At 37.4% G+C, this 18908-nt stretch overlaps 1 protein-coding gene across 17 annotated transcripts in view; it reads right to left on the reverse strand.

Annotated features, from left to right (window-relative positions):
- Nucleotides 1-628: 628 nt before the first annotated feature.
- Nucleotides 629-18908, reverse strand: part of MAPK10 (mitogen-activated protein kinase 10) — a 441578-nt gene continuing 423298 nt past the window's right edge. For 14 of the 17 annotated variants that reach the window (XM_072942909.1, XM_072942895.1, XM_072942942.1 and 11 more), the window contains 3 exons: nt 11066-11129; nt 9314-9391; nt 629-1522 (listed from right to left, as the gene is read on the reverse strand). In XM_072942909.1, coding sequence (XP_072799010.1) covers nt 1380-1522; nt 9314-9391; nt 11066-11129 — 285 coding nt within the window. In that variant the 3' untranslated portion in view covers nt 629-1379. Of the gene's footprint in view, nt 1528-9313; nt 9392-11065; nt 11130-18908 lie in introns of all 17 variants that reach the window. The other 3 variants (XM_072942956.1, XM_072942936.1, XM_072942931.1) reach the window with 1 other exon arrangement.

The following is an 18908-nucleotide window of genomic DNA, read 5'->3' on the forward strand; positions in this document are numbered from 1 at the left end:
ACAAACATGAAACAGCAGCCATGTTAAGGAGCTGAGGAACCGCCTGACGAATGTCTGGGAAATATCTTCAGAGACTGACCTGAGGATCACCCTGGGCTTTGGGTATTTTTTTACGTTGTTGTTGTTTGTTTTTAATTCCAGAAGAGGGAAGTAATGCTTCGTCTCAAAATAAAACCTTGGCAAGTTCTAAACCTAGAAAGTAGCACACTCATGAAAACACAGCCCACAGTCTGAAAATCGCCTGGGTGTGCTCGCCTTCGGTTAAGAATATCGTGTGGAGACCGCTCCCTCCGTTTCAGGGAGGGGTCCTCACCATCAGATGTGAACACGTAACCCTGCCTCACCACCTGCCACTCTGTCCAGTTGTGACATAAAATGTGTAAATGACAAATGGGGTCTCCTTTCTAAAATATGCATGCCAGTGTCTCCTAGTGTCTGGGTAATTATCTTTAAGTCTTCCTTCACAGCACAACCCTAGTCTCTAGTCTCTCCTACCCACTCGCTACCAGAGAAAAGACCCTCAGCTTGCATTCCTACCTTCTAAAGGTCAAACCATGTAGTACCTGGAAACTGGTATCCCCTCCCACCCCGCACTGTTCATAAGCATCACATATGTTCCTTCTACAAATCGGTATACAGGTGCCATTTAATCAGTTCAAGTTTGGAAGCTACATCTCCAAGGGTCCAAGAGAGCTCACTTCCCCCGTACTCCCCCCTTACATGTTTTCTTATAAGACATACAGCTTAATCAATTAACAAACTAAATAGCTTATATACTGGCAATATATTACAGATGGGTTTAAGTCAGAGTAATAGATCACATGAAATGGACCATGTGGTACCCCAGTGCGTGATGTCTCGGTAGAGCCCTGAGGACACTGACAGTAGCATCTCTAAGTAAGTAGTGCTGTGTGAATACAGACACATGCGGGTCTGTATCTACATCCATCTGACTAGGCCAAAAGGAGCAGGTAGATGCAAGATAGAGACACACACATGCTGGACGGGGCCACTGCACACCTTGTCATGCCATTTGAAAGGGCAATTACAGGTCGCTGGTTTTGCAGCCATTAAAATTACACTTTATGGAAAAGACTTCTCTAATTGTGTTTGATTTGCTTTCTGTAGTAAGCATCATTGGAAGAAGACCAAAGCAAGAGCAACTAGAAGTTAAATAGACATTTGGCTTAGCTGCATTACAGAACTCTGGAGAAGAAGCAGGCTGAAAGATTTGTTTCAATTTTAGGCTTGGATTCTCTCCCTTGCTGTTTTTCTTGTCAGTGAGTGTCTGCATTTGTGTGTGTGCGTGAGTGTCTGCGTGTGTGTGTTCCATCACATCATCTCCTGAAGAACGCCGGGTTTCGCAGGCAGGCGGCTAGTCACCTGCAACAACCCAGGGGTCCTGCCGAAGCTTCCAGGCTGCTGTCAGTGTCAGATGCCAGGGTCTGGTCGGTGGACATGGAGGAGATGTCATTGACAGACGAGGACGGAGGGAGACTCTCACTGCTGTTCACTGCTGCACCTGTGCTAAGAAAATGAAGACCCACATGACTAAACCTGGAACTAGACTCGGCTTCATGTCACTCAGGATGCAGGCACGGCAAAAGTGATAGGGGCTGTCTGGCCCATCATTCATTCGACACACCTTCATAGAACAGCTAACACAAGAAGTTTTAAAAACAAAATCATGTAAGGCTCCTATCCCAGAAATGTGGGCTCAGATGAAGCCCAGAAGTCAGAATTACTTGGAGGCTACAGCTCTAGAGAAAAGAAGGGGCACTAAGTAAATACGATTACATAGTCATTAATAGAACACCAAACTGAAAAGCCATATAGAAAAGCCATGGAGGACTGTTGATGAAAGTTACTATAGACCAGAAAAAGCACAGGAGAAGCCGGAGCACACCTCTCAGTCATGCATTTACTTTCAGCAGACTTGCATTCCTGGGAGTCTACAAATAAGAACTCTGAATTATTAACTTAGAATAATTCTCAAAACTTTTAAAATGTATCTGCTATGTAGGAATATGAATATTTTGAAACTCTGAGAAGGAACTTGCTCATAGCAATCATTCAGTGAATACTTGCTGAGCATCAGTAGGTTTGAGGACCACAAAAGAAACTGAGCCAGAGGCATAGCAGAATGTACTTAAACCAGAGCACCCTGAACAGAGTCCACTTATTTTTTCTTTTTATAGATTCTTTATACTCAAGCAATATGGGTGGTGAAATGCATGCTTTGTGAAATAGTTCACTATTAAAACTATCTGTAGTATAGGCATTTAATAAAATAAGAGATGAGGAATTCTCACTAAATCATATCTAATGTGAGCAAATATAGTGTGCAAGATATATTTGGTGAAAATCGTAAATACAAAATAAGTTACAATAGTGTTATCACAGAGACTTAATAAATCAGGAAAAAATCTAATAAAGTGGAGAGGTTAACACAATCTCTTTGTTCCTGGGGTGGGCATTTCCTACCTGTGGAAAAAATGTGATTAAAATGTGACTGTATCTGGAAGGAACCCACACCCCTAAACTAAGACAGATTACATGTACCTTAGATGCTTTTTAAATTTTTATGTAATTGTTGATTATAAATATGTAAATTATGAGAAATGTGAACAAATACAGGAAAAAAGATAACAGTGTGCACTGATATTAATGATTAAAAACTATTAAACTTTTAGAATATTTCTTTCTAGTCTTTTTGCTAGAAAGTTTCTCTAACTTGATCATTTAATATATATCCTTTTGGATCCTGATATTTTCATATACAAAAAAAGGTTATGCATTTTTCATGTTCTTTAAACTCATAAAAGTATCATTACCTCCTAATCTTAAATCTCTCTAGATTTTTAAATCTCTCTTGCTAACATCTTCCTGTAAATAATTATACTCTCATCAGAATAATGCATAATGTAAAGCTATCTGGCTTCAATTTATTCCAACCTTACTTAATTATATCCTTTATACATACGGTCCAGAGCTAGCTCATTTCCTCTCACAGTGTGTACCAGTAGATTTCATATGCTAGCAAACAACCCTTAATTACACAGTGCAAATGCCCAGTTCTGCTTTTCCCCTTGATTCTACATTAAATTACACCAATATGCTCGTGTCCTTTCATCAGCTTTGGTCTCTAGTAATTGAGCGTCACAGTGCTGGGCTTCTCAGAATCATCTTCACTTTTTCCACATCATTATTAAAGGGTGGAGATTAAAACTAGACACAGGATTCTAATAAAGGCTCAATCAATTGTGAGTCATAAGAGTGAGCTTATGATCCACGCGTCTCCCGGATGGTCTATCCCTACACTATGGATGCTTTCAAATCATGGCACTACATTTTAGATTTGGCTTTGACTTGAAATATAAAATACTGCCCACGTACCTTTTGTTAAGAGCTTTATTAAGATATAATTCACAAATCTACTTTGTGCAATTCTATGTTCTTTAGGGTACTCACAAAGTTGTCGCAACAATCACTGCAATCAATTTTGCACGGTTTTCATCTCCCCAAATAACCCCATCCTCTATTTCTTACCACCCAGCCTCTGGGCAACAATTAACCTACTTTCTGTCTCTACTCTTGTGTGCAGAATAAGTACTCGATTTAACAAAACATTGAGTATCTTTCGCATGCACTCGTCTTGAGAGGTTCGGTGAGGGAAAGCACATTTCTCCCCGTGATGAAACCGGTGGAACTGCTGACCTAGCTCTGGCCAAGGGAAGTCGTTTTGTTGTCATCGTCTTCTTCTCCTTTGGCTCATCAGCTGACTTTCTGTAATTCCTGTCTTCTGTGTTGGAATGGTCCTGCTCTTTATTTTTACCGATGTTGAATGCAAATTGTTGTTGGCATTCAGTTATTCAAAATTCAGAATCTTTATCAACTGTATTTCTAGGATTCTACAGACTATTGTTCCTGACTTGTTACAGCACACGTTTATTTTTAATGAAATAAAAAAATGTGCTTCTGTATCTCTTTTTCTATTGTCCTGTAACAAATGCCTTCTTGACTAGAGCTACCTCTGATCTTACTGGATGAAACAGAAGAGTCCAGACATAGATTCTGGCTTCAAGTTGTTAACTTACTGTCAAGCAGTTTGTGACAATTTCTCAAACAGAACTGAACTGAACTGAATTTGATTATAATGTCCACTTGCCCAGGATACCCTAGCAATGTGATAAACATACACCTTCTCTCAGAGAAACCAATAAAGATACACATTTAGAAAATGTTTTACCATCAATAAAGCATATTTTGTCAATAAAAATGGCATTAAAATCAAATGAAAATACTAATAGGGATGCAATAAAAAATACCAGCTATTTTCAACTTTCCTGGAAAAAAAATAGGTTTTATGGAAAGAAGGAACTTATGATGATAAAAATTCCTCAGCTAGAAGTTATGTAGCCAGAGGTATTCATTATTTCAGGGGAAAATGTTGTTCTATTTTTCAAAGGAAGTTTTTCTCCTGACTCATCTAAACTCAAAAAAGTAGGCACAAAGAATTAGAATAAATACTATAATAAAAAAAATCACAGATATATTTCCTTCTCTTTGTTCATAATCTTCAGCTTTGATTGTTTGGGGCTGAGGGTTTTAAATAAAAAAAAAAATTATTGGATTAAATCAGCAACTCTAATTGGGAGGGACACACTACCAGGGGTGCAGAATACGGAGGGGATGGGCCTGTATATTAAAATCACCTAAAGAGCTTTATCTTCCATTTAGAGACTGAAAAGTTTCTACCCATCCTGATGTTAAGCATCCTTATTTCAGTGATTCACTGTCACTTGTAGGCGGCTTACTTCTCAGGTGGAATGGGGGTGGTGAACAGCCTGAGAGTTTTGTATTAGATGACCTCCTCATTTGCTCTAGCTCCAACATGTTATGATAAACGCTTTTGGAAGAAAATTAATTTCTATTCACAGACTACTATTCTCTCAGCAATCTTCACAAATCAATTCAGAAAGCAAGGAGCCCTGCTATTCTTGAAAATAAATCACTACTCAAGTGAAATCAGATAGCAGAAGGGAGTACAATTATTTATTTAGAAATGTATCTGAAGTTCAGATTTATTTCTTATTGATATACAACAATTCCATCAATAAATTTCAAACCTATGTATTATTCTACAAATGCACATTTAACTTCCTATTTACATTTTAAAAGCATCACTGAAGCATGAGTTTGGGTATTAGAGGAATTTCATCACTGAGAAACTGCATTAATTTATTCCCTTGCTGCCTGGTTCCCAGCGTTGCCATGACTGAACATTAAGGGAGTCTATGTTGTAATATTACTCCATTCTAGCTTGTTACAAAATAAAATGTGATATACAACCTTAATGAGAAAAGGTGAATAGAATGAAGAGTGCAGAAAAAGCTGATGTTTCCAGCTTTCTTATTAATTGCTTTTTCTTTCCAGCATAGTTTACTGCATATATACATATTATACATAAACACACACACACACACAGTGGTGTGCCAATAAAAATCTGACAATTGACTCTCCACAGGGAAAGAATGCCTGATTTATAGAGACAACCAGTTTCTATGTCTTAATCCTGCATGGGGGATTTCAAGTCACCAATATGAGGTCAAAAAGCTCCAAGTGGATGTACACAAGGGGCTCTCATGAGCTGGCCGAGCTGCTCCAGCACATGACCATCCTACGTCTGTACACGATGCACACACATGTATCAGACATAAATATGTCGTGTCATTATATTATACTTATGATTTCTCGAAATTAAGCTGGGAATATTTTCATTTAACATCATGTAGTGAAAGACTGAATTCACAATCACTTGAACTATAAGTTGTTTAAGCCAGCCAACTGTAGTTTTGACCCTGTGTATGAGGTAGATAATGTAGTACTGTTACAGGGAGTTGGAATGGTTAAAAAAGGTTTAGCCTTCTCCCAGGCACAGAGAACCTAAGGGGCATATTTTAGAATTAATCATTAACATATTAAACTAAACAGGCCTGCAAAAAAAAAATCTGGAATATACATTTTCCAAAATGAGTAAATCAAATAACCAACTGAAAGCAGCAAACCTTTATCTGAAGCATAAACAAATGCAAAGTGCTACAATCCCGTCCTGAATTCTGTCTTTGGAATAGGACAAAGAAACATGCTGAGGGAGGGCCTGAACAGTAACTTTCAAATTAATAAATATTTATCAAGCTACTATGACTTGCAAGGTGTAACACTTAGGTACTGCATGGTACCCAAAGATGAATACATACAGCCTTTCTTTTCAGTAAATTTACAATCAAATCGGGTGATAAGACAACATTCAACATACAAGGACTAGTAGGACCCATAGGAAAGAAAGTTCCTATTCTTCGGGAAGATGTGAAAAACATTTTGGGACAAGGTGGTATTTGATAAGAGAACACTTTGAATGGGCAGCATTCCAAAAGGTGGGGGTCCAGTCAAGTAAGACAGCCGTAATCCAGGACCTTAGATAGGGTGTCATGTAAAAGGTGGGAAAACGTGGACTGTATTACAGAAGGCTATCGGAATCAGAGAGAGGTTTCTAGGCTGACATGACAAGTGATGCAAAGCCTTTGGAGGTATTGGTCAGTGGAATTCTTGATCAAACCTGTAGACTGAAGTTTGGAAAACTACTTCAGGAAAACTCCAGTCATAGTGGTGTTAATGGAAAAGGATGACAGCAATTAGATGTACGGCACCTAGCAAGCAAAAATTTTAGGATGTGTCTGTCAATCACAAGATGAGGATAGAATAAAAGATCAATCGGGGTTTCAGGCTGGAGAGGCTGAGGAAATGGAGTTGTCATTAACAGAAAAGGGAAAGTTGAGAAAAAATTTATGCTGAGCGAGTGAACAGAGCAGGTGTGTTTGATTTTAAACAAATTGAATCTGAATTGGCAGCAATCTCATGCATTCTGGCCCAGTATTCTAATTTCTCCACAATAAGGTTATATTCATCATTAAATAATTTAGTAGACTGCATTTATTTTCCAGTCCCTCTGGAAACAACAAACTTCTATGTAAACTGGTTTTGGCTTTATTCACCTAAAGTGTATTTCTTGCAAACTTAAAAGGTTTTACGTGGTGGACACTTGGGTACTTGGGTCCATCTATCCAGAGAGTGTAGAAATTGTATATGTCAATAACCTTAGAAACTGTTCAGGAAAACTATTTTGGGATTAGTGTAAAAATAAGTAACCACGTAACCTTTTAATATCATGCTTAAGCACTTTTAACAAGCCTTCCTAAGGGTCGTCTGACTGTTTTGCGGAACATAACTTTTTTGACTTAAGATTTTCAATTGATTAGGGTCCACGTGTTTTACAACATTGTAAACTTGTAAAAAAATGATTAAGTAAAACTCTGTTTTTTGGGTTTTTTAAAAAATCCTGCCTGGTAGAAAAGACAACCACAAAAATAGGTTTGGTTGCCCTGTAAGACACTTAGAAGTTTTGATTTAATTTCGTAATCTTACTTTGGTATTCTTTTTTCCACAGACTACATAAATACTAATTTCTCATATCTTCACTGATTCAAACTTTGTCATTCTGCCATTTTCCCCATTAATGAGTTAAAAGCAACTTCTGCCTGTACTCACTTCTTTTTGCACAAGAATTATGGTTTTAATGATTAAAGAATTAGATGTTGATTACATACAAACTTTCTTTCTTTACCAACCGTTTAAACCTTTCTTCATATGGCAGCTCACTCATCCCATCCCTTTAATGATTAATTGATCTCACTTGTACCATCCCTAATCACCATGTTGCCCTCCTTGAGCTGTACAATTTGCAAAAAATGAACCATGGGAATAAGAATATTTTTGCCAAAGTGCTGTGAAAATAATGAAAAGAGAATTGGAGATCTTCATGTCATCAAAGATTAGCTGCCATGGAGATCTGGTTAGGCTGGAGGGGAAAGTGGAAGAGGAAACAAGCAGAAGATGGGGGTGTCCTGCAGTGGGTGGCATGATTCTGAGCTCTTTGAAAAACGGAAAGGAGATGCATTAATGATAATTTGAGCTATAGATGAGTAGAAGAAACTCTGCTAAATTTGTCCAGTCCCAGTCCAAGAAGCTAGGTCACCCTTCACTGGATCTTGGTATTTTGTCTTCTTAATAATTATAGGAAAATATACCTGGCCATTATGGGAATTCTTAAGCGATAGAGTCTTTTTGCCTTAGCAGGTACCATGTTGAGACTGTTGGATTCAGTCTTGGTGTTCTTTAATCAGCAGCAAATAGAACATGCAGGTAAGTTAGAAGCAGCTTCTACAGACTTGTATCAATATGGATGCAAGATTGAATAAATAGGTGGGGCAAACAACCAGCCCCAATGATTCCCTTAACCCTCTTTGAGGAAAGGAAAGACTTGAGATAGAATTGGACATTTCCCCAAGTCTAGAGGTGAGAAGAGCAAGACATAACTAAATTGCATCTGTCCAGGCATCATAGTAGTTGTGGGTGAAAAACAGTTAAAGAGTAGACTCGGTATGAAGAATTGATTGATTCATCCTATCTTGTTTCCTGAAACAATTTAAAGTGCATGGGAAAATCTTATATTAAATAATTGGACATAAATCCACTTTCCTCTAAACTAGCAATTTGCAGCCTACATGTTTGCCAGATCTGAGTGTTGTTTAAAGCTAAAGATAAGCCATTGCATTTTCTAAAACCATTTATACATTCTTTTTATATTCAGAACATAGGTCTTAGGAAAAATACATTAGCATTAATAAGTGTAAGTAAATTATCTCAAGTAATCCTAAAGCACATTAGTAGGATCAGTAAAATATGTCCATGTGCAAATGTGTATTAGATTCTGTAGATTGCAAACTGAAAGATTTTCCATGCTGGCTTTAATTGGATTCCATCTTTAAGACTTCAACTACTGTCACACCAACCTTGGGAAGAGTGCAAGCATTAGAGTGACTGAAGGAAAGGGTTTTTGCTGGAGGGATTCTTGACCTCTACATTGACTTGGTGGTCAAGAGGGCATTACGGTTCTGAATTTTGATGAGAATCAGTTACCCTTTAACCAGTCCATGTTAACATTTCTTCAAGACCCCTTATTATCTTAAAATAAGTTTTGAAAGAACTCTTGTGCTAGGTCATTATAATCAGAATAATCAGAACAAATGCCACACTAAATATCAAAAGGAATAAAACTAAAATCATTAGAAGGAAACAGTCATGTGATTATATGCTCACATGCTCTACAAGCAATGTTATTGATCACAATCCCTCCTTAAAGTCAAAAAAAATGCAAGTAGTGGTTTATTGGTTATTCACTGAGAGTGAGTACCTGAAGGAGAAGGCTGTCCTTTCACAACACCGTTCTTAGTCTTCTCTTCGGAAGTCATTACTTCCTTGTAGATAAGTTCTGTAAGAAACAGTTACCAGTGTTATAAAAATCAATTTTCTCCTTGATCCAAAGAGAAAATTTGTTAGTTTACGACAAATAGAAACATTTGATGGGGTTGAGTGAATTGCTAATCAATTAGAATTTCTTCACTCTTCCATTTCTCCAATTTATTGCAATAACAGAGAGCCTGGCAAAGAAGGTGCTCAATAAAGCATTTGACCAAATAAATGTATAAAAAACACACGTTACTTGTTTTCTGAATTCTTTTGGGTATTTCTGATGCATTTTAATTTTATCTCTTAAGGATTTTAATGGCTCTGCTTTGAACATCCATTTTTCTTTTATATTTATTCTCTAAAAGATGCACATATTCTCATTATATTAAACTATCACTTTCTATCAATTTTCCAACTTTTTTCCAGACTCAAATCTTAAATTTGTAAAACTAAACTTGCCTAAAACCCAACATTAAAAAATTATTAAATGTATTCCCAAACTGGCATCCATTAATGGGTTTTTCATTGCTAGATTTAAAAATTTATATATCTTCATTTCTTTTTATTTTGTCCCTTTTAGCTAAAAATTATTCCATGCCATTCATTCTTGTTTTACAATGGTTTACAATCTTTATAATCATCATCCTTTACAAGTATTTCTTTCTTCAGTTTTTCACAATTTAGCCCATGTCCATCCTCCTCATGTGACATTTTTTAACCTATCACTTACTTACTCACCAACCCCTGGGTGCCTACTAGTCCTTATTTAGATCAGATCAGATCTGTTTCTGTCCATCATTATTATCTTTTTTCATTTGATCTACTGTTTATTTGTGCTTATTTTCCACACTCTCCAACATGACCACTTGACCCGTGGAATCTCTTTACTATCTTTATAACACTTTTTGCTCATTCCCATCCTTTGGTTTCCTCTCATATTTTCATTCTGTTGTTTTCCTCTATTTTTTTCTTTTCCCAACTTACAATTATTAAGTCCTTCAAGGTAGCCCAAACACTTTTTTCCTTCAGAGCTCCCCTTTATGTTCCTCCTCATTTGGACCTAATCATTTGTTATAATCTACATTGGTTTTCACATATTTATTCTATTCTGTCATTATTTATATTACTTTAATAGTTCTTTTCTGTGTTGTTTCACCCTGAGTTATGATCTTCATCACACAGTATGTGTTTGGAAAAGTTTTGCTGAAAAAATTAATTAATTTTCTTACCTAAAAAAAATAAGCCATTCAGATACATTTACTTTCAATTTAAATTCTCAAGTCCTATACATCAAGTGAATGAATTCATACATTCACTCTCTTTTACTTTCTACTGCCTAAAACCATTCCAGGCATAATTTTTATCCATTTTAAGTGATAATCTTATGTACAAACATGGAATTTTTAATTTTGAAATTTTGAATTGAAGCTTGCCCTTCACCATGACAAATATTTTGACAATCAGTACTATTTTTTTAAAAAAGTGTCAGTAATTAATTCCTTTCATTCTTGAATAAATGCATTATTGTTATTAGTATGAAAAGACAGATGAAGTTTTAGGAGTTTTGAAAATGGTCTAAGAGAATAGTACTTAGACAATCATCAGTTACTAATTTGTTTTAAAAGGAAAAGCCTTAAGGATTTTTTTTTGAGTTTCAATAAAGCAAAAAGTATACACATTTAAGTAACAGAATCACCTTTCCACTCTTCAATGGTGTGTTCTCTTTCATCCAATTGTTTGTCATATATCTGAGGTGGGGGCTGCAGAATAAAAACAAACAATAAACCTTCTGTAATAACCTAAAAAAAATAACTAAACTCTTACAGTGCACGAGAATATCTCACTACTCATTGATTTTGCTGGCGATCAGAATCTCATATAAATTGTGGAGTAATCACAGTGGTGCAGAAGTTAAAATTTCCCCACAAACTTACAAACGATTCATTTATATGCCAATGTTTGCTGCTACCAAATAAGGCAGCAGGATCCAAATCCTGAGAGCTCACTTCCCAAAACCTTCTGATTCAGAAGTCAAGTGTGAGCAGTTAATATCATGTCTTTAAAAAGCAAACAAGACACTTGATTACAAGGCCCCGGGAGCTGCTACTTCCTCCATTCACTTGCCCTGAAACAGAACCCTACTAAAACTGCCCTAGACCAGTAAGATTTTCTTCCACTTTTAGACCCTCCTGAAGAAGAGTCTTTAATACCTCTAAACAGACCGCAGTACTAGTCCCCAGCATAAAGGAATATTTAGACTTCATCAGCTTTTTATTTTTCGTGAAGCATCATAAAACATCCTTATACAACACCGTGTGCCTTATATTTAAATGACTGAAGATATTTTGCGCCCTCAGGCAGAGGCAGCTGCCAGTTGTCTAGAGAGGTAGGTCACCATGAACCCGAGTGGCCCCTGAGATGACCCTCTGTGGGAGAACCGATGAGACAGGACCTAGTCTACGTTACTAGCATTACTCTTGCTCTGAGGAATTTGAAGGTGGAAAAGGAGGAATTTTCACAAATAGAGGTGCCTTGCAGGAAGGAGGGTCTCAGATACATTCCCTGACCTCTGCTTCCTGATGTTTGGACCTGGGACATCTACCATGGTGATCAAGAGTAACTTCGACTCAGGTCAAGTGACATAGAAAGAAAAAAAATCTCGAAAAAGTGAAAAGGTAGAGAGAGAAGGAGCTGAGGACTCACACCAACACTGGATTCAGTGCCGAGAAGAGCTACGAAATGTCTGGTGCCAGCACACAGGGACCCCAGAATCCACCCTGTCCAACACTCGCAAAGCAGCACTTTTTATGAGAAACTAACAGTTACTCAATAAAGTGACTCAGGTCTATGAGGACATGCATCCCTCAGAAATGGCTGTCATAGGAAGACTTTGGACCAGATCTTCAGAGACAGTTCTGGCTTCCGATGGAGGTTTTCTGGCCCACGAGCAGCACCCTAGTACCACAGTGGCCCTTCTTTATTGCATGGAGGATCTCTGGCAGCCTGAATCATGACAGACATGAATATTCATCTTAGCCCTCACATTGCTGGGGCAGCCCTCATACACTACAGAAGTAGCTGTATATGAAAATAGAAGACTGACCAGTTGTGGTGGGGCAACATAATAATGAATTACTGAGAAATAGCTACTGATAAGGCCAGACATTCTTTTAAAATCTGTGATTTCTACTGGGGAAGAAGGCTTCACTTCACACCAGCTACCGTGACTCAGATGTGGCCGGCTGAGTAGCCTTTACTGAAAGAACTAAACAGAACAAGACCCCGATCTACCCCACGACACTAGTGAGGCCCCAGACACACTGACTATGTAAAGTTAAGAGGACTGGGATGGTCAGGCACTGCCCCTGGGACCTGACTGAGGGAGGACCTTCTACCCTAAACTGTAAAGAAATCCCCAGTTACAGGAATGTTATGATTACTGAGTGAATGAGTAAAACAAAGTTTGAAAATTTGTGAAACTATTAAGCTAACGCAAAGCCAAACCTTGGTTACGTAAAGACACTTCACCAAGTGGCAGGTTTGGGGCTTTGCCTCTTCCTGAGCATGCGTAAAGCTGTGCTGAGGTCCCCCTGCAGTGAGCCTTGTCCAGGCCCCCTGCAGGACACAGTGTGCACAAGCTCTCAGAGCCCCTCCCCGCCCTCCCAGCGCTCTGTGCATTGTTGGTGCCACTGTTTTCTTCTAACAACAGACGCAGCTCAGGAGCCTGTGTGGCTGACGTCTCCATGTAGTGAACTTTTCCATTCAAGTTTCAAAATTGAACACAGCTCAGGAGTATAGTTCCTGCCAAAGTTCCTAAATGGTATTTTCTCTTTGCAACAAAACTATTTGGAGAGAGGTCTTCCTTGGAGCCTGAGCATACAGCTGTTGCTGTATGAAGCACGAAGTACGTAGACCCCAACCACAAACCGCAAAAAAAGAAAGCAAAGTACTGACTCCAAGACTTTTTCTTTCAGTAAACCAGGAGGGCTGCTTTAAATACACTGGCATTATAGTTATGGTTGAAAGGGCTACTTGTTCAGAGTTTCTTTGGGGGCTTTTTTTAAAGAGAGGATTCAATCACCTGCAGTGGAAGGGTGCTTCACATAAATATGTCTTCTACATAGCAACATAAAGTAGTAATTGGCCAATAATCCAAAGAGAGTAATTCTACATTCAAACACATACATGTATACGTGCTCAGGCAGCCACTGTCACCATGAGATGGTCCATGACACTCCCTGCCTTCCCCTCTGCTAAAGAGGAGCCAGTGTTCTATTGCTCTCTGGTTCCCCTTCTCCAACTTATTAAACAGGAAGGATTCTGTCTTGCTAGGTAACAATCTAAATAAAAAAGAGATGAGCAGTGGATAAAATAAGAAGGACTCCAGAGAGTATTTTAGGAGAGTTTAGCAGATAAGAACAATTTGAGATGTGAGAAAATTAAGGATGAGAAGAAATTAAGAATAATATATAAAATTATTAGGACTTGTGACTTGCATGCTTTTGAATATTTTTCAAGAGACTGAAGATCCTCTTTCTACTATTTTTGAAAATTTGGACTCTACTTCCTTGATTGAAATTCTTGTAGAAGTTCCTGGAGATTGTAAAAACAAATGCTTTGTCTTTGTATTATTTTATACTGATTACATATTATGTATACATGTACAAATTGTTTCAATTAAATGAGATAAACACATGGCCAAATGAAAGTCACTATGAGATAGTAAATATTAGGATTAATTTATTCATTTTTTAAATTCATTCAATCAGTAACGGTTTGGGGCACCTAGTGTTTGTCAGGCTATATTCGAACTAGAGATTTCAAAACTGAATAATGTGACTACTGACCTCTAGGAGCTCACAATTTAGTGGGGTAAGACCTATGCAAAACAGATAATAAACAATATGATAAATGAAAGAAATATGTATGTGGTATATGGGGCCAGAGCGAAGAAACCCTAACAAAACTGTAGCAAACACCTTTTGCTTCTTGGAGTAGATGACATCTGTTCTAGAGCAAAAGATGCCTTGGATGTTGTCAAGATAAAAGGAGAAGGAGAAAAAGATGACTCCAGGCCGCAGACTTTAGAAAACAGAATGGTGGTGATGGTGGTGGTGATGGTGGTGGTGATGGTGGTAGTGATGGTGGGGTGTGTGTGTGTGTGTGTGTGCACTTCTCTGCTTAGGTGCATGCACATGCAAGGAGAACGGGATGCAGTTCTGTGATAATAAAACGTAACTATGCAGTCAGATGTAGCAAGAGATAAGAGTTGTCCCTAGAGAAGCAGATGGGTTGGAGAAAGGCTGGATCAAGGATGCTTTTGGTTAGTATGCTATGGAGTGAAGACTTCCTCCTAACAGGGGGAGAAACACTGAAGAATGTAAGAGAATGGCATGGCCAAAACTCTGGCTGGATTGAAGAAAGACACAATTGAAATCCGAGGAAAGAGCTGCTGTACAATCTAGAAAAAAATATTAAAAGGTCTGACTTGGGTAGGGAAGGCAAAAATGGATAGAAAATGTGGATTCAAGAATAATTGATAAATATTAATAAATCAAATTGGCAGAATTCTGTTTTTGATTGAATGTGCACGATGGGAAAGAAGATATTTAAGATGAGTTACCAGAAAATGGTATTAGTAGTGGAACCAAGTAAAGATACAGGGAATGGAAAAAGGGAAATGAGACTGGTAGAGAAATGAGTTTACGTGTTAAGTGGGCACAGATGTCCATTTGATAAATATATGATCAGATGTTCACAGGAATGCTATTGGCTAGAGATGTACAGATTTGAGACTATCAGCCAGAGATGTTTGCTGAAGTCATGGCAGTGAATGTGGTCTCCCATGGAGTATGCAGGCAGGAAGAGTAAAGGGCCAAAGTGGACCCCAGTCAGACACCAAAGTTTAAAGGTTGACCAGAAGATGGTAAGTCAAAGAAGGAGGAGGAAGAAGTGTGGGAAGGGAAAGGAATATTTACAGAAACACATGGAGAATGAGAATACTGCAATGTTATAGAAGTCAAGTGATCAGAGAGTTTCAAAATGAGGAAGTAATTGGAAGTTTCTTGTAAATGAAACAAAGACTTTGGCTTTCATGATAGAAAGCATGCCTCTGAAACCCATAAAATTTTCCAAACCTCACAACTGCAATCACATCCAGAAAGATCCAGATATTTTCTTGGTGGGGAACATTAATATGAGATAGCACCTAAAAAACTGGAACAATATAGAAGAAATACCCTCAGCGCTAATACGGATATAGTATATGAGTGAAACAAAAAGGACCTGCAGAACAGACTGCGACACTGAAGAAAAAGAAGGCAATTGTAATGTTCCTACATCTGCTCTCTCAGCTATCTTCAAGAGCTTGAGAAATGAAAAACACTATTCTCTATCTAATTAAGGGAAGCCACTTTTTTTTTTTCTGAGAAGATACTCAGTGCTAAGCTCTTTATGTATACCTAATAATCCTCAGACCAGGAAACTAAGATTCAAAGAAATTTTTTAAAAAATATCTAAGTCACATAGCTAATTAATGGTAGAACTTTGATTAAAAGTTTAATTTAATTTTAAGAACAATTCAGAGCAAACAGTAATTGGAATGAATCTAAAATAGAGGATGATGAAACAAGACCTAAGCAATATTTAAATTAAAATCTTTATAAAACAAGAAAAAGAAACCAAAGCAAATAGGGTGACTGTATGTCTCAATTTGCCCAAAACAGTCCCAGTGTGTGCCTTGTTGTCCTTGTAGTTTTTAATAGTCCTCAGCGCCCTCATTCTCATAAGTGTTTGGAGGATAATTATGTGAGCAGCCTACGTAGCAATACTGTAACATGCATATTAGAGATCTCAGGTACACAGCAATTGGAGGATGAAGAAAACAATTGAATTGCAGTATTTTTCTGGACCACTGGAGCCTCAACAATTACACCTGCACCCTTTCCTGCTCTAGGACATCATGTCAGTATTTCCTTCCATTTACTCCATTTTTAGGAATGTAAAACTCATAAAACAGGGCTCTTGCCAGAAAGTACATAAAAAGGAGTACAGTTCTAAATAATAAGACTGAGACTGAAGAAAATTGATTTTGAGGGGCATTCTCTTGAGTTCTTACTGCTGGGCATGATTTCTTATTGAAGAGATCTTTTAATCAGTTATCTATTCAAATTCTTAATTGATTCTCCCAAGGTACAAATTGCTCCCTCTTGTGACTTCATTTTATATCATATATTTAAGTAATACTTCTTCACTGAGTCAAATGTATGAATTTATTCTATTAATCTTCAAAATAATCTTATTTTTAACAGCATTATAGAACGTTAACGATGAAAGAGAGTTTAGAGAAGATCTAGCACCACCCCTGCTCAATTTGCAAATGAGAACATGACAACTCAGAGATCACAAGTGATTTGTCCATGGTCATACAGATAATTAGTGGCAGAGTTATGGATAAAATGTATGATCTCTTATGAGAAAAGACGGAATGAAGAAATCCTTAGTGTTGAACAAATGTGAAACTGAATAATTCAATGCTGACAAAAGATTTTCATCAGTGACAAATTCAAGCCTGCCACTCTGATTTCTGTTCCAGTTTTCTGTCAGTCTCCACATGTAGCTAGATCTGGCAATCATCACCCAAGGAGTCAACACTTATATTCCTAAATGCTTTTTGTTAAAATATCTTGGACCACATCAGAACCTCTACACACATGAATCTCAAAAGAGATGAGAACAGATATGAAAAATCTAAATTGTACAAAGTTGTTGCTTTTATTCATCTCTGAGCCCTGAGTTAACATTTTTTTCCTTAACCGTCATGTTCTGACCATATGACAATCATCAAGATGTTGGTATTTTTTTCTGCTTCTTTTATCCTAATTAAGCATACAATATGGTTTTGTTCAGCTTTTTCTCTCTGTGTGTTTGCTGCCTTGTTGAAAATGCCAATGAAAGCTTTAAATAGCATTGTCTTTCCCTGTGTGAATTCTCTATTCATTTAGCAGCTGGATCAAAGAAAATGATATTATGTCCTAGTGAAACATGCTTTGTTTTTCTTATTAACCTTTGCAGTTTAAGGATTGCCAAAAGATGCGTGATTTACTGTAAGGCTCCAACCGAGAAAAGTGAATTTTAGTACAATATTAACTCAGAAAATCTGTTTAAGGAAATGTGTAAAATTTGATTTTAAATTCTCTGATTCTATACATACAGAATAAGTTTTCCATATGTATTTTAAATTTTTGATAAATAGAACTTAAAATTTTAACCTCCTGTTTGGAAAATAAACATTTATACAGAATATTTGTATATAGTACTAAATTATAAGTACATTTACCTATTTATTTGGCTAATGACACCATTTGGTATGTTTTGGGTTTTTTCTGAAACTTTATATTCTCTGTAGCACCAAGAACATTTCATGATCCACAGTGAGGTTCAATGTTTGCTTAACAGTCTTACCAACAAACTGCCAAATTAATAGAAGTGTAATAGAAGTATGCACAATTATCAAAATAATTGACTAAATACAGTTATTTTTCAGTTATTTCTACCATGCAGTAAACAATGACTTGGTTTCCAATTATCAAAAATGTAATTGCCTCTAAAAGTAGACAAATGCAACTTGTAATAAACATGAGTTGAGTTTTTAAAATTGCTTAGACAAGTTTTAGGAATATTGGCTGTGCTCTTGAATAGAAATTAAACACTCTAACTATACAGATGAAGTAAATGCCCTTTAAAAGTCTGATGAGTTGAAAGTACTCCACAATCGGGAATGAAAGTTTAATAAAATCTGTCTCTGGAAACTAATTTGATTAATTCTTCTTTCCTAAGGTGCCTTGCATTGGGTCCCCAGGAAGGTCCAGAGAAGGGGATTCATGTGCAAGTGACCATTTGAAGAAGTGCTCTCAGGGGCACTCTGGACAGGAGGGCAGAGGAGCATGACTGACATAACAGAGCCAGTGACCCTAACAAGAACTGTTCGATGCAGAAGCCAGACTGATCTGTGTTAAGGACTAAGTGTGAGGTAAGAGGCTAAATAACACCACCGAGAAGTGTTTTGCAGGGGATGGTGAAGAACTGAGAAGCTTTGATGATCTGGATTTGAAGGGCCTGGGGGAGGCATACAGAATGACTAGGGATTTGGTTCAGTCTCCTGGGTGGAAAGTAGTGCCATGGATTGAAAGTTGAGATGTGGGGAAGGAGGAGGAGCCAGTTTGGGGTGACAGGGAACATGTTCAATTCAAAATTTGACATGTTAATTTTGAGATGCCAATCTAAATGCCAGTGATTGTTAGAGTTATAGATCTGGAACACAGAACAGCCATAGGTAACAATGTATAGGTTTCAAAGTCATTTATAATAATTAAAATTAAGGCTGTGGTCAAAGATACCAAAGATACCAAACATTCCCAGGGAGAAAAGAAATAGAGCTACAACAGAGAACTCCTAGGATCCCAAATTCTAAAGGAAGAAAAAGAGAATTCAGACAGCAACGGAGACTGGAGAACAGGAGTGGAGTCACCACAGTAATC

The sequence above is a fragment of the Vicugna pacos genome, chromosome 2, assembly GCF_048564905.1.
Source record: "Vicugna pacos chromosome 2, VicPac4, whole genome shotgun sequence".
Lineage (NCBI taxonomy): Eukaryota > Metazoa > Chordata > Mammalia > Artiodactyla > Camelidae > Vicugna > Vicugna pacos.